The sequence below is a fragment of the Gallus gallus genome, chromosome 13 (genome assembly GCF_016699485.2).
Source record: "Gallus gallus isolate bGalGal1 chromosome 13, bGalGal1.mat.broiler.GRCg7b, whole genome shotgun sequence".
In the NCBI taxonomy this organism is placed as follows: domain Eukaryota; kingdom Metazoa; phylum Chordata; class Aves; order Galliformes; family Phasianidae; genus Gallus; species Gallus gallus.
Window position 1 is genome coordinate 14111443 of NC_052544.1, and position 24838 is coordinate 14136280.

The following is a 24838-nucleotide window of genomic DNA, read 5'->3' on the forward strand; positions in this document are numbered from 1 at the left end:
TTACCTGCAAGCTAACTTCAGGCTCTGAAGTCCAGCACGAATGCCCTGAATGTTGAAAGAACCTTACAGCAATAGGGATCACTTTTGGCTGAAAGATGTTTCTAGTTTAGAGACATCAAAGGTTTATGAAAGTATTTAATGGCACAGACAGTGTTCTGTAAAATGTGAGGCTGGTACAGAGTCTGCAGAGAGCACAGCTGGAGAAATAGATGGTTATTGCTGTTCAGTGCCATACATGAGGTTCTGGACATAATTTATTTAGCAAGGAAATCAGTCTCAGTAGTATAACACATAATTTTGGTACAATTAAAAAAGACAATTGGATTTGGTAAGGAGGTTGAACAGTATTTGCTCTAAATTGTTTGCAGTGGTTGGTGTTCAAATACTAAGAGCTGAATTCAGACCCAAGTGAGTAACTTTGCCTGGGTGTTAATGAGGCTGGAGTTGGGTCCTGCTGCATGATTAGGCAGGGCATTTCCTCCTGTTATTTCTAAAGGAAACAGACATTGTGCTAGCGGATATCCTTTGCTTGCTTTTCTCCCTCCCTGGTAAAAAACAAGTAGAGTGGTGAGAGGTTCATCTGGGAAATAAGAAAGAAAATCCACTCATCTGTTGATAGGCTATTTTTATCCTTCTTTTAAAGGGTTATATGATAATGCTCCTTTTGAAATAACTTCAGTGGTGTGAGGTTCCTTCCCTGCTGCCCAGCCAGCCAGCCTGAAGCTGCAGTAGGAGAACTGGGATGTCCAAAGGGCTCTAGATGTGGGTGTCAGTGATGAGCATCCTCTGTCCTGAAGGCAGTACCCCAAACACCTGAGCTCTGCAGCCCACCTGTATTTGCATACTTAATGGATGTGGTGTGTGTGGAGGTAGTTTTTGTCATGGGTGGTTTGTAGGCAGGTCAGGCACTCACTTTTCTGCTGATAGGAGATGGTTCAGCCAGATAGAAAGTAGCTCACAGCTAGGTTCCAAAACCACAATAGCATTGCTATCTTGATTTAATCAAAACCACAAACTAATCTCCTCCTGGCATCAAGAGGCTTGGGCCAAAATGGGCTCCCAGGTTAATTGTTTTCTTTTTCTATTTACTGTTGCCTGTTGGAGTGGCTGGTGGCAGCACTCAGATAACACAGAGCTGGGCTGGAATGTACCAGGGGCTTAAAAAACACCTGGGGCAAGCTATGAGTGTCCTGCCATGATGGGAAATGGGACTATGGGGGGAGGTGAGCGGGATGGGGGGAGGGCTTCATCCTTTCGCTGGCATTGAGATCCAGGGAGGTGAATGTTGCTGACCTACTTTTTTTGTTGAGCAGCTACTTGATGCAGGGGGTTTTCATGGTGGGGTTTTTTTTTGTTGTTTTTTTTTGGGTTGGAAATAATTTTCCGGAAATCTGTGCTCAGATGGTGTGCACAGATGCCCAATTTGAAGGCCATGTGCAAAGCAGAGCTGCGGAAGAGCTGGGATAAGAAGCGTCCACAGTTGCTGTAAGACGTAGGAAAGGAAGCAGCTGATGTCACGGGCTGGAAGATCCTGACCCGCGTTGTTCTCTACTTCCTATCCTTACTCACTGACCTCCAAGATGGTCTTTCCAGCAGATGTTGCATTCTTGATCCATTTTTGTCTTCTTTTTCTGCCTTTCATTTTTGTAGGTACAAAGCAGTACCTCATTTACAGATGAGCAGTGCCGAAGCATTTTGTGGGGGGTGAGGTAGGGGCCAGGCCATTGATTTGAATGGCTGACCACGTTTTTCCTGAGAGTTCTGCTGTCGCCAAAACCTTCTCAAGCGTGCTGCAATCCCTCTTTCTAATGTGTGGGCACCCTGCAGTGTCCACAGTGATGCGTCTCTGCCTGGAGAAGGGATTTCATCTAACTTCTGCAAGTTGGGTATCAAATTTTCTCTGTTGCTAACTCCAGTTTTCCTTTCTTGTTGTTCCAGGTATTGCTGCCAGCTGCTAGTTTATTGCAGTTGATGGATGTTAGGAAAAACTGCTGTGACTTTCTTCAGTCCCAGCTGCATCCCACGAACTGCCTTGGAATTCGAGCCTTTGCAGATGTGCACGCATGTACTGAGCTGCTGCAGCAGGCAAATGCCTATGCAGGTGAGCAAAAGGTCATTCCTTTGTCGAGTTAAACCTGCTTGCAGGCACACCAACTTGTAGCTTGAGCAAGATGTGCATATTGGTCTCATCGTGCTTCTAGTATCAGACCAGCAAAGGAAATTGTTCATTGTGTTACTGATTTTTTACTTCTTGTCATACTGCAAATCATGAAATGTAGTTTGGTGGCAGGGAAACCAGGAGGTAAAATAAAAACAAAAAAAACCCAACAGATGAAACCCCAAACTCTGTATCCCAGCCCACAGAGTAGTTCCTTAGTATGTTTCTATTTAGCTCTCTGGCTTCCTGCTTAACAGCACAGAGCTGATGTCCCGTTACCCTCTCAAAGGGTATGCTGCCTGTTGAGTGCAGCAAGCTGTGGTTGGAGGATTTGTGCATTCTGTGGAATATTGTTAGCGGGCAAAACTAAATCTTGTGGGTGGGAATGGGAACACTCATCTGAAACAAACTGTTGTGCAACTTGAGCCTCTGGTCTGCGGAGCAATGGCAGCTTACGCCATGGGTAGATGAACTCTTGTTTCTTTAATTCCTTGTTAGTGGGTGTTTGGTTGCAGTAAGTAGGTGCAGGCAGTGGCTTTCAGAGTTCCTCCTCTACATTGTAAATGTGAATTTGTTTCAAGCAGGCACGTGCTCTTAGCTCCCCTGCACTTTCCAGTCTCCTCTGGGAGAGTTGCCCTTGAATTCTGCTTGGGATTTCTGCTCAGTTTGTTTTTCTACTTTTCTGTCTATTTATGTAGGCAAAAATACACCTGCTCTCTCCGAGAGCACCTGCTTTGTCCTGCAATGTTTTTCTTGGTGTGGTTTTTGTCCTTAATTGGGACATAAGTAGGCTCAGTGGAATAAAAACATGCCCACTGAGTCCTCCCCTATTCTCCTGCAAATAAAAGTAAAATCTTTTCAGCTGCTCTGGCTGTATTATCCCCTAGAGGAAAAGGTACCCTGGAAGGAATGGTTAATTGTGTAAAGGCTTGCTTGTAGTATCTCATTATCCTTGCTTCCAGGCCCTGTTTAATCTTTAATTCAACAAGCAGTGCATTCACTGTATATTTATTTGGTTGTTTGGCAATTAGAAAGTCTGCTTTGTTGTTTTATTGGCCTTCATAAGTCCCGGTTAGTACAGTAGCCCATGTAATGTTAATGGAACTCCATTAATAAAAATGCCATTAAAATTCTTTTTGCTATGTTGTTTATGCAACGGCCTTAAACCAAGACAGAAGTCTCCAGGCTCAAGAGTCCATGTATATGTGAACTCAGTTGCTTGGGCAGTGCTTGGTTCTGGCCAAAGGAGAACTTCAGTAGGCAGAGGAGCTGCCTTGATAGAAGCAGGCACAAGTTACTTTATTAAAATCAGTAAATATTTTTACTTGCTTCCAACAAATAACAGAGATCAAATATCTGTCTGCTTCCAGATGCCAATCCAGAATGAGTAGGAGATTGTGTCCAGAAGTCAGGGTGCACACAGATCACTGTGTCGGGAGCATTTCCTGTTCTTCAAGTATTTAAGACCAGGAGAGATCAGTAGATCTTGTATGTGATTTCCAGCATAACGCAGAATATTAAGCTTTATCCAGATACCAATACTTTTAGTCAGAACCTTTGGCTTCGCTGTGAAGTTTTAGTACCCATTGGGTTAAGTGCAGTCTGTGGCTGGGGAAGCCAAACGTCCCCTGCAGCACCAGCATTGGGAAGGCGTTGTTTGGGTGAGTTCTGCAAGGAGATCCCCTCTGGAAGTTGTGCCAGTCCCTGTAGAGCTGCTTTTTGGCAGGCAGAGCTCTTTGCAGAGGTGAAAACAAGAGGCAGATCCTGCTGCAAAGGGAGCTCTTTGGATATGTGAGTGTGAGCTGCTCCAAGCTAAAGATTTGTGTTTCAGTCAAAGGTAAATGGGATGTGCTAAATGACAGGATTAAATTGGTGTAAATTGTAAGAAATTATAGGGAAACTCAAATTGCCTGCAACTGGCTGATGGCCATTTTGACCTAGAAATTCTTTCCTAGAAAATGCCTTTTGGTTAGATGTAAAGCATGACAGATTTGATGATCCCTTTTAGATCTGTACTGCAAACTGAATTCTTCCAGTTTAGCATTACAGACAGAGATGTGAATTGCTGTATTTTAAGTGGCTCCCAGAGTTACAGCATGGACGGATTTGGAGGCATACAGGAAGAAGAAACTTGTACAGTTGCAATCTAAGTGGAAGGAGGCAAAACTGCCCAGGAAGGTGGGTGAAGAGGGTTTGGAGGAGGAAGGTGAAGTTTGTGCATGCCCAGAAAAAAATTAGAAGGTAGAAGCAGAGAAGGAGATCTGATCCCATGTGTGTGCAGGGGACGAGGTTCCACTTCTTGCCCATCTCTCTGCGTGCCCCTTTGCACACACAGATGGAGCTGGATGCTCTGGGTCCCCTCGCTGTTTGCTTCTGACCTGTATCCAGCAAACTGACAGTATTTGGCTGATGCATGTTAAAAGTGGGCTTTGCTTTGAATACCTACACGTGTCAGGGACCCTCGCTGGAGTCTCCCATCCAAGTGTTGGGCAGGTTTGATTCTGTCTAGATTGTTGAAATGGGTAAAAGTTGACTCTCAGGGTAGCTGGGTTTACTTTTCTTAAGGAGGATACTGACACTTATCTCAGTTGCTACCAGTACTCATATTTGCCCCTGGAAAGAACTTTGTGGCTTTGCAGAACATTAAGTTCTGCTTTATGATTTATTGTTATTTATGAAAGAGTCTCGTGGGGCTTGTGTTACTTTAAACAGCATCACATTTCTCAACCTCCTCTGCAACTGTTTTCTTTTCCTTGTTCCACCATTCAGATGCAGTGTGTTGTTTGTCTTGGTTGCTCAGAGTTGTAATAATAGTGGTTCTCTGAATGCTGCAGTCCTTCCATTCACTGAAATCATTATAATTTTCTGTTCCCCTTTTTCATCTGTTGAACAGAGCAGCACTTTCCTGAAGTGATGCTAGGAGAAGAATTTCTTAGCCTTAGTCTGGACCAGGTTTGCAGTTTAATATCAAGTGACAAGCTCACAGTCTCCTCTGAAGAAAAGGTACAGTAAATTGTATAGCAACGTTTGAGAGTGTTGGAATGTTTCTAGATTTTACATTGGAAACTGTTCTCACATTATGCTCTTTAGGGGCCATTTTCCAACAGGGCTCGTGAAAGGAAAATTAAAAATAGTGCGAATCCTTAAACCACATTAAAATGACCTTCACTTGGTTGTTCTTTATTGAAAGTAATGATTCTGTGATCCATATCTCTTCCAAAAGCCCTGGGGGACAGAACTGAATTCCAACCTCCCATCTGCTGTTGATGTAAAGCTCATATTACCTGTTGTAAAACCTCAAAAATAGGTGAATTGCAGTAGGCCGGGGAGGAGTGTTGCCTTCTGTTGCACTTTGGACAGAACAAGGAAAAGAAGCCCACAACCAAAAAGGACGGAACACTTTCCTGGCGTCGTCAGTTGTTTTAATGGAAGAGAGAAATAAACCACTGTTGTGGTTGAAGTTTTGTGGTCGAAATGTTGAACTTGTCTCATGCAGTCTGCAGTGCTGGGTAGGAGCAGAGGGTAGTGGCACCTGCTGAGTTCCATGTGCAGCCCCTTTTCAGCCTGCAGCAAGGCTGTGTGCCCCAGGGACAGAGAGAGGGATGCCTGGAGGGGCTACAGGAGAGCTTGGGAGTTACCTGCCTTGGACCTTCAGGATCTCTGGTGAATGCCTGTTTTGGTGGGGTTGAACCCCAGTGTATTGAGTGCTGCCACTCTGACCTCCAGAGTTGCACACCCATCCACCCCAGCCCATCAGTGCTGCAGATGTGCATGTACTTGGGCCCATGTGAGCCACGAAGCTTGACAGAAAACGTGCAGCACAGGAGGTGTAGATGCACATAGACCTCATTCAGATCCCAGCCAGCACACCAGGAGCACGGAGGCGTTTCGGCAGCATGCTGCTGCTGCTCACGCAGGGCTGGAAGGGGAAAACAAACCACATGAACTCCTGGCAGAATTGCTTAGCATGAGCCAAGCTGTCTGCAAAGAGAAGCGCACGTTTAGTAACCATTTTTTTTCCCAGTCTTTTGCAGCATTGTTAAAAAGCTTTTATTGGCCTTGAGCCCAGAGAAATCAAAGTGCCCACTCCCTCATCTCCACCTTATGTAGTCATAAGCAGTATTTCTTTAGCTGGTTCTAAACACGGAATGTGCAAATTGGTGGAAGGAAATAGAGGCATAGGCTGCATGTTCAAAACAGCATGCTAATAACAGGAGATAAGCAGAGAACAGGATTTGAACATAAATGTGAAATATGTGCTGGAGTCCAGAGAAGTGCTGAAAATTGAGCGCAGATGGGCATGCTGCTGCTTTGGATTAGCTTCAGTATGATGGATGAGCATGTGGACAAGCAGTTTTCCTGACTTTTCTCTTTCCTATCTGCTGATGTAATTGATATATCTGTACCTGTGCATGCATATACTCTTGTGTGTAGGTAGGTAATTATTTTTCAGCAGCAAAATATAGTAAGTACCTCAAATGTTTGAGGGCTAAGTTGTCCCAACCCGACTTCATGAGAGGCCTTCATGCTCCTGTACCTGCTGTGTGCCACACATCTGCCCAAGCATCCCCACCTGTTGGTGTCACAGCTGAGCCCTGGCAGGGCCAGAAGGCAACAAGGGGTAGGGAGAGCATTGCTGTTACAGTGCCTCAGGTCCCTGTATGTGTTCTCTCCTTCCTCTGCCACCCCTCAACTGATACTAATTGGCTTAATACATTGTACTCCTTAACTCTTGGCATCCTCTTGTGCTCTGTAACTCTTGCATCCCTTAGCTATCACGTCTACAGAAAATTATTTGCAGCAGGGTAGTGTTGGTATGTGCCTACCTCTGTATTGTTCACCAGCACTGAGTTGGTTAATTCCTCACACACTCTTTCTGCTTTACCTTCCTTTCAGAATGTTTTGCTGTCATGTTCCTCAGTACCTGGATTAATTGCTCCAGTGCCCTGTTGGGCTGGTGCAGAATAGGTTAATGCCAGCATGTTTGTGGGCTAAACATTGCTTTCTGCTCCTTCCAAGCTCATTTGCAATTAAAAATCTCGTAACAACCTAGTTTCCATTTTAAATGCCTTGTAGCCAAAGTGAAATTGTTTGTTTGTTTGTTTATTTGCATTTGAAAACACTTGAAGCTTCTGCAGTATTTTCCTCTGCTGTTCGCTGGAGTTTGATTACCGGGCTCCCTGTTGCTTGCTGAAATCCTATTGCAGCTTCCTGAATTCCAAGCAGTTCAGCAAGAGCATTTGTTGGCATAGGAAATGAGGCTCCTGCTTTACTGCTTTCTTTGTTTTTTTTAAGCTCATAGTTGAGCAAAGAGGAGGAAACCCCTCTGCGCTGCCTCTCCTCCGTGTGTCTGTCAGTGCCTCCTGCAGATGCACTTGCTGCAACAACTGCGGAGCGAGGTGGTGCCCTCCGTTCCTGTTGTCAAGTTACTGACCTTGGGCCCAAACCAAGTGGTTCCTTGGGGTGGGATGGGAGAAAGAAAAGTCTCTTTGCAGATTGCCCTGACCGTGGGGTGACCTGGACAGGCAGGCACTGGGTGAGGGCAGCTGTGCAGGGGGATGCTCCCAGAACCTCACCAGTAAGCAGAGTGGGATCACAGCTGTAATTTTTCAGTAGGTGCAGGCTGCGTGTCAGACTGTCATTTGGATGCTGGGATGCTCCACTGCAGAGATCAATATTCTGCTGTATTACAGCTGAGGCTGCACTCCTTGCTGTCCTGCCTGCCCGGCGTGCCCTTGTTTCCCTGTGCCTGCCTTATCTGGGTATTTTTAGACCTGTCCTGTGGGTTTCTCACTTTGGGGGATGTGGTGTGTTGATTAAGCAGAGAGGCGAGCACAGCGACTTGCTGTTGGAGCTGGCTCCTCCAGGGGGGGTATTTGTTATCAGTGGTAATCGCTGTGGCTGATTTCATGAATACTGCCCAGTGCAAATGTCAGAAGGCCAATTAAGTTTCCTGGCTGCCTTCCAGGAGCTCTGTGTGAGAAGAGGTGTATGATTGTCCTGGACACATGCTCAGCTCAGGGAGCGATACAGCACAGCGAGATGGGAGGTGCTCATTAACATGCATGCTTAGCTCACCTCTTGGCTACCGAGGTGATCACGGTAGCTACAAGCTGTCCCCACTTCTTCATCTGTTTGTCTGGTAGAGATCTTGCATCTCCTTCAACATTGCAAAATGCAGTGCTTCTGATGTGGGCGAGGTGACTGCAGGCTTGTCTGTTCCCTTCTCTACATTCATTGTGTTTTTATCTGCGTAGGTCTTTGAAGCGGTTATTTCTTGGATAAATTACGAGAAGGAGTCTCGCTTAGAGCACATGGCCAAACTGATGGAGCACGTTCGCCTCCCCCTTTTGCCCAGAGATTACCTTGTACAGGTCAGTCTGCAAATAAGTAATTAATATTGCACTTAAGCTTCTTAATCAGAGGCTTGGCTGTTTGCTTCTGAGATGGCTAATTTGGCGTGAAGTGGAGTCTGTCAACAGGGGAATAAAAGGGAGAAGTGGGTGGACTCTGAAATCTGTGTGTGTTTGTGTTCGTGCGTGCAGAAACCCTGTAAAATGTGACCTGTGCTCTGCCCAGCAGTGCTGGGAGCTGAGTTCCTGCCAGCCTTGGTGGAAGCATTTAGAAGTAAATATCTTGGGATTTTTTGCCCTGAAAACGCTCGGGTGGTGCTTGTGCAAGGCTGCATGGCTTTCTCTGTAGTGTATGCGTGATAATTTTGGCTTAAGAAGAGTCCCGTGCAGGAGCAAGCTCTGTGGAGGTGGGTCTGTGTAGTGGTAGGTGAGATGTGCTCTTAGTCTGACTTAGAGATTGTTCTTGACAGCTTAATTCCTGGGATCTGGGCCTCGATAATGAGATGAGAATCCCCAAAGAAGGGGTTGGTATGTGGGCTTTTAGACTGCTCTGCTTTCATCTTCTGTCTAAAAAGTCAATGCAACAGAAATAAAATTGATACACAGAAGATGAATGCCTAATGTCTTTCTTCTTCCTTTTTAACTGTATCCTCTGATGCAGGAACAGATATGGCCTTTTCTTAAAAATTATGACTCAAAAAGAGGAATTACTCATTTTATATGCAGACTCCTGCTGAATTCTCCTCTGCTGAGATATTACGTGTCTGACAGAGGGTGATAAAACAGAGGGAGAGCTGCTGCTCTTTAATGATTCTGGAAGAAAGGGAGCTTTGGATGTGAATGCATTTGTTTCTTTGGAAAGAGCTGGAATTCTCTGTCTGTCTTCTGCATTTTTTGTGTTGGTACTTTGGAAGAGAAATGCTGGTTTCTGTGTGCTCCTTGTGACCTGTGCCACCAAGTGCTTCGCTTTAAATGACCTTTCATGTGTGTGCATGCTCTCAGACAGTTGAAGAAGAAGCTTTAATCAAGAATAACAACACATGTAAAGACTTCCTTATCGAGGCCATGAAGTATCATTTGCTTCCTCTGGATCAAAGGCAATTGATCAAGAACCCCAGAACAAAGCCAAGGACTCCCGTCAGCCTGCCAAAGGTGAGCCAAGTGCCCTTCCAAACACACGAGGGAAGATGTCACTGTGTCACCTCACACAATATTACTGGTGGCATTTTCTGTCTTTGAAAGGAGCTTATGTGGTTTTACAGTACTTCCTAACTCTGAATTGTTTGCATTTCAATTGCTCTGAGCCCATTAGAGAAAGTCCCCTAGCAGGATGCGAGCTGTGCTTCCTCTGTGTTGTGGCCAATCCTCAGTGCTTCTGTTGGGTGAGCAGAGCAGGGGAGGGAGCTGCTTGGGGAATGTGCCATGTCGTCGTATAACTGGTGCTGCTGGAGACCAGGGGTTAGTGCAGGTGAAATGTTATCATCCGATTCTGAGCAGAACTGCAGACACAAGCAGAAATCAGCTGGGGTCAGGTGTCAGTGCAATCAGTGCAGACGTGAGCAGTTTACATCATGTCTGTGAAAGAAGAGCAGAAGTCATTGCTGCAGAAGGAGAGCGTCTGTCACCTGTGTGACAATCACTGTTCACAGTACTTCGAGTTGCTTTACTGCCTCTTCTGGGGTATGCAGTGAAGTTCAGTAAACTGAGACAAACTCTCAAAGGAAGCAGTATGTCTGTTCCAGGGACAATGCTCTGCTCTTAGAGCATTTTCTCAGCCATGAGTGGTCTGGGGGAGTGGCTGTGGCCCCGGAGCTATGGCCTGAGTGTCACTGACCGTGGGCTGCCGGGAGCTCTGCTGGATGTGGCACAGCACTGGAGCCTTGCTGAGGAAGATTGTCTCTGCTGCCTGTTGTTTTTCTGTCTCTGCAATCAGAAGGCAGGAAAGCAGGAAACAGCAGCACCCAGACGTGTGAGCAGGAAGTCTGAAGCAAATTCCGATAAGCTCGGAGCAGCTACTGAATAAATAATCCTTGTTACTCCCTGTGTTTATCCTGAAGGCATGTGATGCTTTCACCTCCACTTTGTTAGTGGGGAGAAGATGCCAACAGAAGCTGTTTGACCCATGCTCCAGAGATAAATGCAGTTGGTCATTGTACTTCTCAACAGAGCTCCTCTGAAGTTGGTAGTGAGGTTTTCAGCGACTGTAAGATGCCAAAAGCACAGTGTGTTATTTTTCTAAGTACAAATCACAGGGAGTCCAGTTTGTGAGTGGGATATGAGATCTGTGCTATTCACATGTTCAGATTCTGGGAGGTCTCAAGAAATGGCAGTTCTGCAGAGCACTTCAGTGCGTTGTCTGTTCTTCCTGCAGGCACTGAAGGGGATGTGGGTGGAAGCTTTGGGGTCACGAAGGGCTGTGTGACCCTTGCTCAAGGATTAAACAAGTTAATGAGCAGTGAGTCAGTGACTTCAGAGATTCTCAGCATCTACTAATAGCATGGCCTATGAGTACCAACCCAGATATCCTGGGGGGCTGTTAACCCTTTTTTTGTTGTTCTTTTTTTTTTAACTGTAAAGAAGTGGGAGAAGGTGCTGATCTCCCAGCAATCCGGTTACTGGGACACTTTCATCTCATCCACTGGTCCTGCTGTGAAATCTCTTAAGTCTATAATCATGTGGGGCTCTGCAGCTCTCCATGAGAGGCTGCTGCACGCTTAGTGGTCAGACTGCTAATTTAGGCTGAATTTACCTCCTAAGGTCACGTTTCCATCCTTCTAGAGCAGTTCACTGTTTTCATGCTCTTGAAATAATTTAGAGCATTGTCTAGCCCTGGACTTCTGTGGCAACTGTGACAGGAGTTGAGCTCATTACCTGTGTGACCTCAAGTGATGTCTCATCCCCTCAGCTGCCCACAGGTGCCTTGCAGAGGCTGATGCCAGTATCATCTTCCCTGTAGCTACGTGTGAAGCCCCCTTATCTCACTCACTGCTCGGCGGCCTTGTAAGAATCAGATTGTCGTAGTGTTTGCTCCTGTGATAAGGGGAACAAATCCTCCCTCTTGATAGCGGTGGAGAGACAGAAGGAAATGTGTTCAGACCAAAGTGCAGGTAGAGCTGTTTGTAAATGCCAGAGGTTCGGATGCTGCCTGTGCACGTGGCTATGGGCTGCCCTCCAGAGCTGAGGGCTGGTGGCAGGCAAGGCAGGTTTGTGAAGGACTGCACTGCATGTGGTCACAGCAGAGCATTTCTCAGGCTCCGGAGATCCACTGTTGATTAGCTTCACATAGATCTTCCCTATCTGTGTGGAGTTTAAGGTTTAATTACTAGATCTGCATCAACACATGTAGCAGCCAGAGGCTTTAATGAAGCTGACAACCTACTTCCTTCAGCAGCCCAGCAGCACTGGGTCTTAAGTTCTGCTTTCCCCGAGTGACATCTTCCCTGCAGGTGGCAATACAGCTGGCAGGTTTAATTTGTTAAGTGGCATTGATTATTTTTAGCACCATCATGGAGATAATGACTGCACAGTGGGCCGGCTGTGGAAATTATGCTGGGATCTTCTTTGCTTACAAATTCTTTGGCAACAGCCTTGCATGCACCCTGCCGCAAACTAATTCTGTGTTTCATGGGGAAATAGGGCAGGTTGCCTGCTTGGGAAACGGTGAGGAAGGGTTAATGGGGGTTGTCACATTTAGTGTGCATTAAAATGGAGATAAAGTTTTTCTTTTGAAGGAGTGACTGGAGTAACTGTCTGCAGAGGCTTCTGGTGGGCTTGTAGCTTTTGGCTGGCAGCTGCTATAGACTGGGGTGGGCTGTTGGGTTCTGTTCAGAGAGCAGCTGCCCAGACTGATGTCTGAGGTGACCCAGCTCTCATTTTCCCTTCCCAGGTGATGATTGTGGTTGGCGGACAAGCGCCCAAAGCCATCCGCAGTGTGGAGTGCTATGACTTTGAGGAGGAGCGGTGGGACCAGGTTGCTGAGCTTCCCTCCCGGAGATGTAGAGCAGGTAATGGGAAAGCTTGCTGCAGCTTTCTTTGTGCCCAGCTCTTCACGGCCAGATGGATGCGTCCTCAGTCATTGCTTCAGTCTTCCTCTGGGCCTCCAGCCTCAAGCAGCTTTCTTTTTGCCATTCCTTCTCCTCTTTCCATACATGTATACCCTTTGTGTTCAGGTGGATGCCCTGCACTCTGCAGGGGTTGCTCACTGCCTGTCTGCCCGTAGTGGTTACTGTCCCCACAAGCATCCAGTTTGCTGTGGTTTCCTAGTGCAAAATCAGAGGAGCTCAGTAAAGCCCTCTTGGTCTGTTAAGGGTCAGTGGAGAGTGGGACTGAAAGCTGGGAGCATTCTCCTGAAGATATGGGATAGATGTGAATGTGGATCACCATTTGGTGTCCTCTGTGACTCCAAAAAATGTTTCATTCAGATATGAATCCATCTGTGCCTTATGTTGCTGTGCATTTATGTGCATTTCACCATCCTTACAACACGTATATGTTATCATACTTGGCTCCACTGCTCTTAACCTGCAGAAAATGCTCAAGACTTGCCCACATTCTGCTCTTCCCTTCTGTCTTATGCACCCTGGCAGCCATCTGATAGTACTTGGCTCTTCAGCTGTTTGTAAAACCTCCATAAAATGTCTCTCCTCCTTTTTCAGGTGTAGTGTTTATGGCTGGCAATGTTTATGCTGTTGGAGGCTTTAATGGATCTTTAAGGGTACGCACCGTTGATGTGTACGATGGCGTGAAGGACCAGTGGACATCCATAGCCAGCATGCAGGAAAGAAGAAGCACTTTAGGTGCAGCTGTGCTCAATGATCTCCTGTATGCAGTGGGCGGTTTTGATGGCAGCACCGGTAGGTGGCTGAACAAAAGCTTGACCCAAAGCAGTGTTTTCAGAGACCCCAGCAGAGATTGCAGAGTTTTAGCGAGGCTCCAGAGCAATTCCTCTCTGATTTTGTAGAGAATGAGCCAGAGTCTGGGTGGGTGCATTGTGTGCAATGCCAAACACATACACCTTCTGACCCTTCAGTAATTGTGGAGTGTCTCACCCCATTTCTTTTTCTTTAGTGATATGGTTCTTTCCATCTTGTTCTCTATATGAACATGCTGATTCTGACTAGAAAGGGATTTTCCCTGATTTTAGTTGGAATTTTGCATAGCAACATGAATGAAGTGTGAACAAGGCATTTTATGGGGTATGCTTGTCTGCGAGTTACGTTGATATAAATGCACGTTTAGCTTCACACCTCTGCTGTAGGGCACCTCCACCTGGTTTAGCTGTTTCAGCTGGTGATGAGTACAGTGCAGAATGTTCTGGGGTAATTTTGAATCCTTTGCATAGACGTTTTATAATGCTTGAAAGAATGTGAACCTTTGGGCTTGGAATCTGGACTCTGCTCCACCTTGGTGCCCCAGGGTAAGGGGCTATGTGGTGATTTTTCCAGCTGCTGGAGAAGTGGCATTGATGTGGTGTGCCCAGCTTGAAAGGAAAGGGACTGGAAAATTGGGTCTCAGGAGTGTGGGGGGAATTACGGGCTTGGGTGGAGGTGGAAGGCAGATGAAAGTGCAACACCAATCTTTTTCTCTTCTCTTTTTTTTTAATTAGAAAACCTGTGTATCCCCTTTTTAACTAGGTCTGGCATCAGTTGAGGCCTATAGCTATAAAACCAATGAGTGGTTTTTTGTGGCTCCCATGAACACAAGAAGAAGCAGTGTTGGAGTTGGAGTTGTGGAGGGTAAGAAAACCATCAGCCATTTCCATCAAGCAAACGTTTCAGTGTCAAACAGAAGCCTGAGTGATTAAGTGCAATAGGAAGTAACTGCAGGACCTGTTCTCTACACTGTCTTCGATTGGTAAAGATTTATTTTATCAGACCTAATTGCTGCAGCTTTTTCTGTTCCCCTTTACATATAAGTGAAAAGTCATGTGCTGCTTTCCAAGAGCCTCAGACCTGTATCAGACCAACCCATGCCTTCTGTGAACGCTGTTACGTGTGTGTGCAGGTTTCTCTGAACCCTTATTCTTCCTGTGCTGCTTCTGATGACAGCAAACAGTGTTATGCAGTGCACTGTTGCCAACAGCAGACAGTGTGTGGATGGAGCACCTATCACAAGAAATCTGCTCAGCTGGAGAATGGGAGCATGGCTCATCCCACAGCCCCAGGCTGGTGGTTTGGCAGGAATACTAAAACCAGGCTTTCAGGCACACGCAGCATAATTTGCTCTGGTTCATAAGTGAACAGGGGCTGATGATTGTGAATGCTGATACTGAGGCAGCTCGGGAGTGGGGCAGGTGAGGTGAACAGAGCAGGTGGTGCAAGGGATCGTGCAGTACCTGTTGGCACAGAGGTGCCAGCGGCCAGCTTGAGTGAACTGGAACCAAGTAGCTTGGTTTGCATCCAGGAGAAAGAGCAACTTAGATAGAAACCTTCAGCAAAATCAGTTCTGAAGCAAGGGAAAGTTCTTGTTTGACCTTCTCTTTAGCATGGTGTAACGGTTTCCAATTGGTTTCCAATTAGTTCCCTGCAGAGCAGCCAGTGGCACAAAGCTTGTTGTGTACTCTGCTTTAAACCTGATTGGTTTGAATGGGAAATGTGTGAAGTGTGTTTGCGAGGAGAAGAGGATGAGGTGAAGTCAGAATGATGCGTGGGGGTTGTGCTAAATCTGCCTAGTTGTTAAAATAAGCATCTCATTCAAAACTGGCCCGTTCACATGCCTGTGGAGTGCAGTGCTGGGCTACTGACAGTGGTTTGTTTTGCTGAAGTGGGTTGGTCATTTGAATTCCAAACAAATACTTACTACATACCTGAGAAATGTGTTTCTATGAACTATTTTCTACTGGACACATATGAAATCCTTTTGCTTTGCTTTGTTTAAAGTGTGAGAAAGTGTTGCATGTGTTGGAGTTCACGATAGTAAGTGAGCGTGTGATGGAGAAGGAAAGCTGATTGTAATAGTGTAGGGAACCAACTGCAGCATGCAATTAACCCCCAGTGCTCATCTGCATATGATAGAGATTGATCCAATGCCTGTGGGTAGTGAAAATACCTAAGAATTGATGCCAACCAGGGAACTTTATCTTATCCTGCTTTGTCTGCACTCTTGCCTTGGTTCATTGAGTAACAACAAGTGGCTTCAAACAGCAGTCCAAACGAGCTCAAGGAGGCTGTTGAGTGAAGCTGTGACCCCAGAGGCAGGACCACATCCTTACCCTTGAAGCCCTGGAATATCAAAGTATCAAGCATAAGACTGTAGGTGATAGCTGCTATTGGGAGTCTTGCATGACAAAGAAGTGCACAGGACAGACATACTGTCCTATGTTCATGATCACTTGGCATGAGTGAACGGAGTGGCCTCAGCTGTACTAGCAGCTTTGGTTTGTCCTAGGATCTTCAAAATTGGGTCTACATTTCCATGGAGGTAGTATATTAAGAGGCTGTTGCAGATTTATTGCTCGTGTGACATTGTAATTAATGTACACTATTTACCTTTGTCAGCTCACCTTGCTATGTGGCACCTGAACAGGAGGAAATGCTGATTGAAAGAACGTGCTTGGTATTAACTCATCTCCTAGGCCAGCAAGTCATTCAGAAAACCCTCAGGGCTTTGGGCTTCTAATGAAGCTGTTGTGTAGAGATGGTTCCCTGTCTTGGCTGACAGCCTTAAAAGCAAACAGGCCCACTGTCTGTGAGCCTGCTTCAGATCCTTTCAGTAGGGTTTGCCCCAGACATGCCAGCAGGCTCAGGCAGCTCTGCTAGGGCCTTCCCAGCCAGGATCTGACCTCAGTGGTTCTGCCAGGCACGGTGGGAGCATCATACATCAGTTGTAGCCGTGATGCTGATGCCAACATGTGTCTCTTGCAGGTAAGCTCTATGCTGTGGGGGGTTACGATGGAGCATCTCGCCAGTGCCTTAGTACTGTAGAGCAGTACAACCCGGCCACCAACGAATGGACCTACGTAGCTGACATGAGCACTCGACGCAGCGGTGCAGGTACTGGCTCTGGGTGTGTTCTTTTAAGAAATCACTGGGCTCTCCTCTCTTTGTGAAAGGAAAGGAAAAGTGTGTTATGGCAAGCGGGCTGGCAAGTGCAGTCTGTTATTTCCACCCCTCCCATGAGGGGAAAAGCCACAACTGCTTGGAAGCTCTCAGCATCTCTCCTGACTTCATCATAATCTTCCAAATTGAAATTAATTTCTGTTTTAATGAAATAGTGTTCATTGTTTCTACGTAGCTTCTCTAACAGATGCATTTCACTTGTATACTGAGAGTTGTCTTTCCAAACTGCCAGCTGCAGGCTCAGTACTGGGAAGTCAAGCTGCACTGCTTTCTTGATCCTGTTGTTAAGGGGGCTGTCAGATGCATTTTCATTTTGGATCCTTCCTGAGTCTCCCTGTGAAGCAGTGGGTTACACATGGACCAAGTCAGGGCAACAGAATCCATCTCAGATGGCCACTGCTAAGCTTTTAGTGTTCCTTTGCTTTTAGTGTTCCTTTGCCTAGAGTTGGTGATCTGGAAGGTCAGAGGAAAGGACATGTTAAAGGAAGTCTTGATGGCTTCTAACTTACATATGGTATTAGGTCAGGTAGACACTTGTCTTCTCTGTGGCTGTTCGTATCCAACAAGGGTAGAAGCTCCTATCCATTGCATTTAAAATAATCTTCAGATGAAGATTTCCTTCTGAGCTGGGTGGTTGCACACAGTCTTTCTTTCCTCACTCTAATGTACTTTCTTTAGCTCTTGCTGAGGCAAATATGGTCACATGCTGTTGATTTTAATTCAGTCGAAGAGGTTTATAATATTGGCTTGATAATAAAACCTATCCCAAACTTACAGGAAAACATTGAAAATCTCACGTTGTTGACAGTATGTCAAAATAGAGCAAAAATGTGCCAAGTAACCTTGCAGCTTGCAATTCCCAAACTGAGCCGAGCCCATCAAGTGGTCGTGACCCAAACACTTGGCATGCATCCCTCCAGCAAGCACCAGCTGCCACATCGAGAGCAGTGCTGCAGCTCTGGTACAGCTTGGGAAGTGAGAACCTGAGCTCCCAGCATTGCTGTGCCCATGCTGACATCTAGTGGAGGTGAGGATGAGCGTCCTCAAATCCCTGCCAAGACCCCAAAGCAGGCAGCAGGGCTGTGTTGGCAGCGTGTTGCTGGAGGAATGGCAGTCCCCTGGGCAGGGACAACTCTTCCTGTGCCCCCCATCTCAACGCATATGGAGGCATTTTAAGTGGAGAAGCTGTAGTGTTCCCAGCCTTTTAACTCTCCTACTTGCTTAAATTAGCTTACTGACTTTTTTATCTTGAAGTATAAATGTGTCGTAACAGCTGAATGTGGTCAAATGGCAGGGTGTTGCAAAGCAAGTTGGATGGGCTCAGACATGGCAGGCTTTCCTTGCCAGCTGGGTGAGTTGCCTCTTCTCCATCAACTGGGATGTGCCTTGAACAGCTCTGGAGTCAGAGCTCTGTGCCTTTCTCTAAATCATCAGCACAACCATCCTTAGGTCCTGGGGGCTGCCCTGCTGGCTAATGCCACGCTCAATGTGATGTAATTCAGATTGGTGTTTCTGTTTTACTCCAGTTTGAGGTAGGAGTGGTGAGGGGAATGGGGGAAACAAACCCAGAGGCAGCCTGAAGAATTAGAGTGAGCCATAGGTTGCTGAAAAGAAGAATGGTGTCGAAGGGATGAAGAGACAAAGGCAGCAGAAAAAAAAACAAAAATAGAGTGCCTGGAAATGAAAATCAGGCTAAATGCTGAGAGACCTGTGGCAGAAAATATCAGGTGGACAGGGACGAAGAGGGGTGAGCTGCAGCACTCTATAGGCTTAGGTGGAGAGCTGACCAAGTTCTGGGTGATGCTGAAGCACATGTAGCCCATGTTCTGGAAATGCCTTGGAGAGATGCAGAATCCAGTAGCAGATCCAGGCATGTGCAGCCTTTGTTGTGTATGTTTGGCAATGCTGGGCTCTGTTTGGCAGGTGTTGGTGTTCTCAGTGGGCTGCTGTATGCGACGGGAGGGCACGATGGTCCCCTGGTCAGGAAGAGTGTGGAAGTCTACGATCCAGGAACAAACACCTGGAAGCAAGTAGCAGACATGAACATGTGCCGAAGAAATGCAGGTAACCACAATGAGCCTGTCTTTGGCACTTGGTTGCATTTGTCTGTGGTTTTTAATGTAGCTATTGTTCTAGTAATATAACTGTGCAGTATTGCAAACAAGTAATAAAATGGAAGATGAGGTGTCTTCTAGGGAATGAATGAAAATGTGGCAGGCAGTGTGTTGTGGGAGAGAAGTTAGCCTGTTTAACTCTGTGCTCTGCTTTGAGGTGTGTGTGCGGTGAATGGTCTCCTGTATGTGGTGGGAGGAGATGATGGCTCCTGCAACTTGGCCTCTGTGGAGTACTACAACCCCATCACGGACAAGTGGACATTGCTGCCAACCAGTATGAGCACAGGGAGGAGTTACGCAGGTAAAGAAAGAAATAGTTAAGTGAGAGAGCTGGGAACAGCTCGGGTCATTCATAAATGTAAGGGCTGTGCCTCCTGATGCTTTAATCTTAAATCTGTATAAGCTTTATTTGGTCTTCAGTAGAGGATCCCTTCATGGAAACAGTAAGCAGCTCTCTGCTAGCCTGCTGCTGGTGTTAGTTCTTGCAGCATGGTCTTAGCTGCAGGGCAACCAGGAGTTGCTCCCGTGATAACAGCGTGTCTGTGCATTCTCAAAACAGGTGTTGCTGTGATTCACAAGCCGTTGTGACACACAGTCAAGCCATTGCAAGGAGCAGAAGTGAAGTGGATCCAGCTAGGTGGTGTTGGGAAGATGACTGACCTCCGACTTGACCCATCTCATTGCTGTTACCATCTTCACGTGACAAGTGATACGTTACAAACATCATCTGCTCTGCGGTGGATCGCGTAGCAAAGCGAACGTCCTTCTGGGGATGTGTTCCCTGCTAGACACGAGGTGTTGCTTGTTATCTGTGGTGCAATCAACTGTTTTTCTCGATGGCAAGTGTCCTGGGATAAATACAGTGCTTGAACTGCAGGCACTGCATTTCTTGTGTGAAACAAAACTGCTACGTTTGGGCATGTGAGTAAAAACGAACACTTCTGGATTTCTTCACTACTGATGCTCCGTACCCACCGTTGGTTGAACTGTTTTCTCACTGTACCCAGAGGGCAGACCTTACTACTGACAGTGGAAACTTCTGAGTACCGACTGAGAAAAGCAGTCAGCAGGAACGGACTGGAACAGGGTGCTCTGGCTTGAGTGTGACACTGTCTCAGTCATACGTTTGTACATGCCACTGGACTACTGTATGTGTCCCTGCAACGCGTGTCGTATGGTGGAAATAAATACCATGTGATTTTTCTACTTGCCATGAATGCTGTTTCCTATACGTGCTGGGCTATGCCTTCCCTGGGGCTGATATCTCAGCAGCTCTAGACACAAAACCTCTCAGCCCCAAAGAAAACATGCTGCTCTGACAGGGTTCATTGCTCCTGTGAAACAAATACTGCTTGAAGAGAAACTATTCCCTACCCATGCATCTCCCCAGTGTTGCCAGCTGTGCTGGAAGCCCCAGTTCTAACTCTGCCCAGCATTTCAATGCCATTTCATAATAGAGTGTTTAGATGTCAAAAGAAGGATCTTATGGTGCCATTAATGTAGGAAGTACCTGCAGTGAGAACCCTCTGTCAGTCAGGCAGTGGTTAATGAGCACGGTAACAAACATGCAGTGTCTTAAAGCTTCCAGAGCGTGGAGATCTCTCTAATCACTGTCATTGTAACTGTTATTTTAATCTTCCCTGTACTGAAAGGGTTCTGCTGTTAGTACAAAGAATTTATATGGTTATTCAAAACAGACAAATCTAGACATAGCTGTGATGCAGTCATCTTGCTTACATCACAGATGCTCAGAGCTTTCTGTTTAAGAGGATGCTTGACTTGCAAATACCTTTGTTTGCCTCCTTGTGAGCTCTGACATACAGCGTGCAGGAATGTAGGCTCCCAGGATATTCTCCTGATGTATTCTTTTTTCCCCTTCCCCACTCCCCTTTTTTATTTCCTTTTGTTTCTTTCCCATCTCACTACCTTTGATTTATGTGGCCTTTTGTGAGGACCTGTCTCACTCCTTTTCCCTGTGGATCAGCTGAGGCTTTCTGCTGGGAGCAGCTGGCCTGCAGGACCGTATCTGCTTGTGTTCCCATTGAGCTCCAGCGCTAAGTGCTGTTCTTTCCTGGTGTCTTTCTCCATAGATCTGTCAAAAGCGCTCCAGGCAAACTTCTGCAGTAGAAAAGAAAAATACCTAAAAATCGATTTCAGAGGCATCTAAGGCTAAATCAGCTTGTGCAGCTTTCCTGGGTGTATACGTTAGTTCTGTAAATGAGCACATTTCAGTGTTCGAGTTGACATGGTCCTTGTACCATGGGCACCTGCTCTCTCTGGGGGAAACAGCGCCTACCCTTGCTGCTTCACCTCCCACGGGGGAGGGCTAACAATAATAAGTCCTTTCTATACTATCCTTTAAGTCTCATGTTGGGTTCTACAATTTGCTGTGAAACGTGCCAAAATAACAGCGTAACATGCTGCTCTTTTTGATGGCTGGTCTTATTGTAAAAGCTGTTGAGGTTGGTGGCAATGTAACCCAGGCTGAATCTGGCTTCATATCAGAGTCCTCAGATACATCTTGACAATGACATAAGCAAGGTGATGCCTTGGCTTGGGGTGACTTTACCCCTCAAGCTGGTTGCCAGATGTGTGCCTTGCATACAGCCTGTGGGAATATGGCATAAATGAGATAGGCAAAGCTTTTCAGTCTGTTATCATCTCTTATTGGATGGAGATCAGTTAACAGGATGGACGTGTATTTGAGCACACCTGTCTCTTGTTAGGTCTCAAATAAACATAGGAAATGTAAAGTTAAAAGCTTTGTTATAGCTGACTATAGCTGCCAAACTGATCTCAATTGTAGCATCGCTGGAGCAAAGGCAAATGTTATCAAGAGATTAAGAGCTTTTTTTAAATCTCTAACCCACAGAAAGTGCTGAAGAGATGCAAGTCTGAAGCTTGCTGGGTTGATGAGATGTCATGAAGGGTGAATATGCTTGAAAGCTGGGTAATTTTTTCCCCAATTTACATTGTTTTATAAACCTTCCTTGCTTATAAGGCAAACAGCTTTTGATGATTCTCTGCTATTGTAAAATGGCATTTATTGATGCTGGTGGCTGAGACCTGCGGCTTGCTGGACAGGGCTGGGGCTTGGCTATTGCCAGTGCTCCTGGCTGCAGCCACAGCTCCTCCACCCCAACCAATTCCCCTTTCCTTCTCAATTGTTGCAGTGTTATGCAAGCCAAGTGACCTCGTTTTCCAGCTATGCAATATGAACAACTGTAACACACGAAGAACCAGCTGTATCCCCTCCCCTTGAAATGCTTTTGGAATTTGTTTGTCTTTGGTGTGTTGTGTTTGTATGATTCATTCTGAGCACCTGAGCCAGCCCCTTTAAAGACTGCCTTTTTCTAGGACTGAAAGCATAGCATTAGTGCTAACAATTTTACTGTACACATCTTTTTATAAGACTTTTAAATAACGTTGGGATTGCTTTTTATGGCCGCTGATGACTCCTGTGTTAAATTCTGGATCTGATTCTTACCCTCCTGTGCAGTTTTTGCTGGCTGTGATGTAGGTGTGAATTTGTATGGATTCTGCACAAGAAATGTAATGTTGTAACCAAGGTCTGGGATAGCTCTTATGTTGGTTCTAACACAGTGGAAGGACAGCATTGGGCTCAACGTTCTGAAACAAAACCCATTACCTCAGTCAGCAGCACGCTCTTAGATTGCTGGCTATTGGAAAACAGTTTCAATGCTCTGATTTAACTTTGTTTGCTTTCTGGTCGTGGTGGATGAGCTGTCTGCCTCGTGGTGTGAGTGCTGCTTGTGGGTGGAGGTGCGATGTGCCCACGGGCTGCCAGAACTGATGGAGTTATTACAGGAGGTTTTGTGAAAGCTTTACAAACTAAACTCAGGCGGCCTCCCCACAATGGTTTGTTGGGAACACGAAAGGCTTTTCTCAGCTCTTTGGGGGTCTCTGTGTGCTGACCCCTATGGGACTGTAGCAGTGGGTTTCCCCAAGGTGACCTTGCACAGAGCTCTCAGCATCCCTGGGCGCAGGCTGGTGAAGGGGCTCACACACTGCTGGCTCTGCAAGCAGCCCGCCATATGTAAAGCAGGATGGATTTGCCTCAAGCAATCTGCTGTTTACACAAGTTTGAATCAAGTCCATCTTTTCCATTTGTGCCTAATAGATAAATTGGGGGTGATTAAAACCAATTTTCGGTTCATTCAGTTTATCCAAATATTTTTTTTTTCGTACAGATGTGTACTGCACTGTAATTACCATAAATTTACTCGGCGGCATTTGCATGACAACACCACGAAAGCTTAATACTGTTCTCTTGTTTGCAGCATTTGGAGACCACAATCCTTGCTATCCAGTGATGTGTGATGCCCGATTCATCCAGCTCAGGTGGTGCTTCAGCAGGTAGCTGCACCTTGTTTCTAACCTGTGGGATTCATCGCTCATAAACCTTAGCATTGGAGCAGTTCCCCCCTGGCTTCATATTGTGCCCATACGTGGGCACACGCACATACCTACAGCCTGATGCTCAAACCACGGGCTTTGGGAGTCTGCTAGATGTTATAGACTGCAGATGAGTGTTTTTTTCCCTCCTGCCTTTCTGGTTTTATAAATTATTTTCCTTTACGGTGACAATAAAGAAGCGTTGAGGGTTTTAATTTGTGTATTTTATGTATTGAAGGAAAAAACCAACAACCAAACCAACAACAACCAAACAGCTTTAAGAATCACAGAAGACTGTGAAGCAGTTTACCTGGGGGTGAAGTTCTTTGCTTGCGTAAAGCAGCCGCTGTTGGTTCCACAGCTGACAGTATCACAGTGAGTGGTGTCATTCGAGCTCATTATTTAATTAAAAGATTCTGAGTGTGTGTGAGTGTGAAGGATGAAAGACTTGCAAATCAGCTCTCCTGATGGCTGCCTTGTCCAGGGTGATGAGCGGTGCAGGGAATGCTCTTCACTGGTGTATTTATGACAAAATCACGTCGTTCTCTGTACTTTATTTGAATAAAAACTGGACTAATGCAACTCCTCCAGGTCTGCTTTGATTTCATCAGCTTCAGGCAGCGAGGAGTGCACTCCTTGCTCTGCTTTGTGGCTTTTTTCCTCTTTAGTTATGTGCAAAGGCCCGGTTCTGTTTTGTGCCCTCTGACGTGGGATGGGTACAGCCCAGCTCCAACTGGAGGCAGACACAGAGAAATGCTGCCCTGAGCTGCATGGGGGCTCCCAGAGCATCCTGCACGTGCTCAGTGATTAACAGCATCGCTTTGTGTAACGTTCTGCTGCACGATAACAAGCACAGAGCCACTTAACTACTTAGTGACATGGAATATTCTAAGAAACGTGCCAGAGTGATTAATACTAATGTTCTCGTTCAGCAAATTGAGTGAGATTTAATTGGCGCAGCTGCTGGAGCCGAGTGCATTTGATTTGGCCCCAATTTACAGGCTGTATTATCACGAGCAATCCGTGTCTCTTTCTCTCACTGCAACCCTCACGGCCTCAGCTCAGCATCCTGCTCAGCCATCACAAGCCCTGTCTGCAGCCAGAAAGCTTCTAAAGTGGCCCTTGAAGGAACGCGTAATGCCTGCCCCCAAAGTTCTGCTCTCTGAAGCATGAGAGATTGCACGGTGGTTTTCTATCTTTGTATTGTTACATTTTCCTCTTTCTGCCACGCGATGTCACCCAGGGGTGGTTTGTCTCACTGGGTGAATGATGAAACGTAATGTGAAATGTAGTTTAAATCATGTATGTGATGTCAGAGTGCAGTGGGACAGGGACGTACCCTAACACTGTATTTGATGCTGAGGATTTTTAAAGCCAAGCCATTTCTGCTGCCTTGCCCCGTGCAGCTGCCAGAGCTGTGCAGGCAGCATCAGAGAAGTCACTCCTGTTGGTAAAACAAGGCTTATTGCATTGCAACCCAACGCCATGCAGTAATGCATAGGGAATGAACATCTCCTTCCACTCTGCTCCTCACTGCTCGGCTTTCCTGAACCTGCCCCCAGAAATCACAGCTCTGTGCTGGAGGAGCAGCACAGTCCACGTGGATGGGCAGCACAGCTGGAAGGTTTTGTTTCCTTCGTGTTTCCTCACACCAAACCTCTCCCTGCCTTCCCGGAACGTTTTGCCCGTGGTTTGTGATGCAGAGCACTGCACAGCTGTGGTGTGTGAAGCTGCCAGCAC

At 46.2% G+C, this 24838-nt stretch overlaps 1 protein-coding gene across 20 annotated transcripts in view; it reads left to right on the forward strand.

Moving 5' to 3' along the window:
• The window catches only part of KLHL3 (kelch like family member 3), a 113542-nt gene extending 89862 nt beyond the window's left edge, over nucleotides 1-23680 (forward strand). For 11 of the 20 annotated variants that reach the window (XM_040647214.1, XM_040647215.1, XM_046900463.1 and 8 more), the window contains 12 exons: nucleotides 1939-2101; nucleotides 4236-4336; nucleotides 5057-5161; nucleotides 8416-8532; nucleotides 9514-9663; nucleotides 12398-12515; nucleotides 13167-13364; nucleotides 14145-14246; nucleotides 16374-16502; nucleotides 18492-18632; nucleotides 18840-18983; nucleotides 19242-23680. In XM_040647214.1, coding sequence (XP_040503148.1) covers nucleotides 1939-2101; nucleotides 4236-4336; nucleotides 5057-5161; nucleotides 8416-8532; nucleotides 9514-9663; nucleotides 12398-12515; nucleotides 13167-13364; nucleotides 14145-14246; nucleotides 16374-16502; nucleotides 18492-18632; nucleotides 18840-18983; nucleotides 19242-19270 — 1497 coding nt within the window. In that variant the 3' untranslated portion in view covers nucleotides 19271-23680. Of the gene's footprint in view, nucleotides 1-1557; nucleotides 1647-1938; nucleotides 2102-4235; nucleotides 4337-5051; nucleotides 5162-8415; nucleotides 8533-9513; nucleotides 9664-12397; nucleotides 12516-13166; nucleotides 13365-14116; nucleotides 14365-16373; nucleotides 16503-18491; nucleotides 18633-18839; nucleotides 18984-19241 lie in introns of those variants that run through there. The other 9 variants (XM_046900465.1, XM_025155018.2, XM_046900464.1 and 6 more) reach the window with 5 other exon arrangements.
• Nucleotides 23681-24838: the final 1158 nt, after the last annotated feature.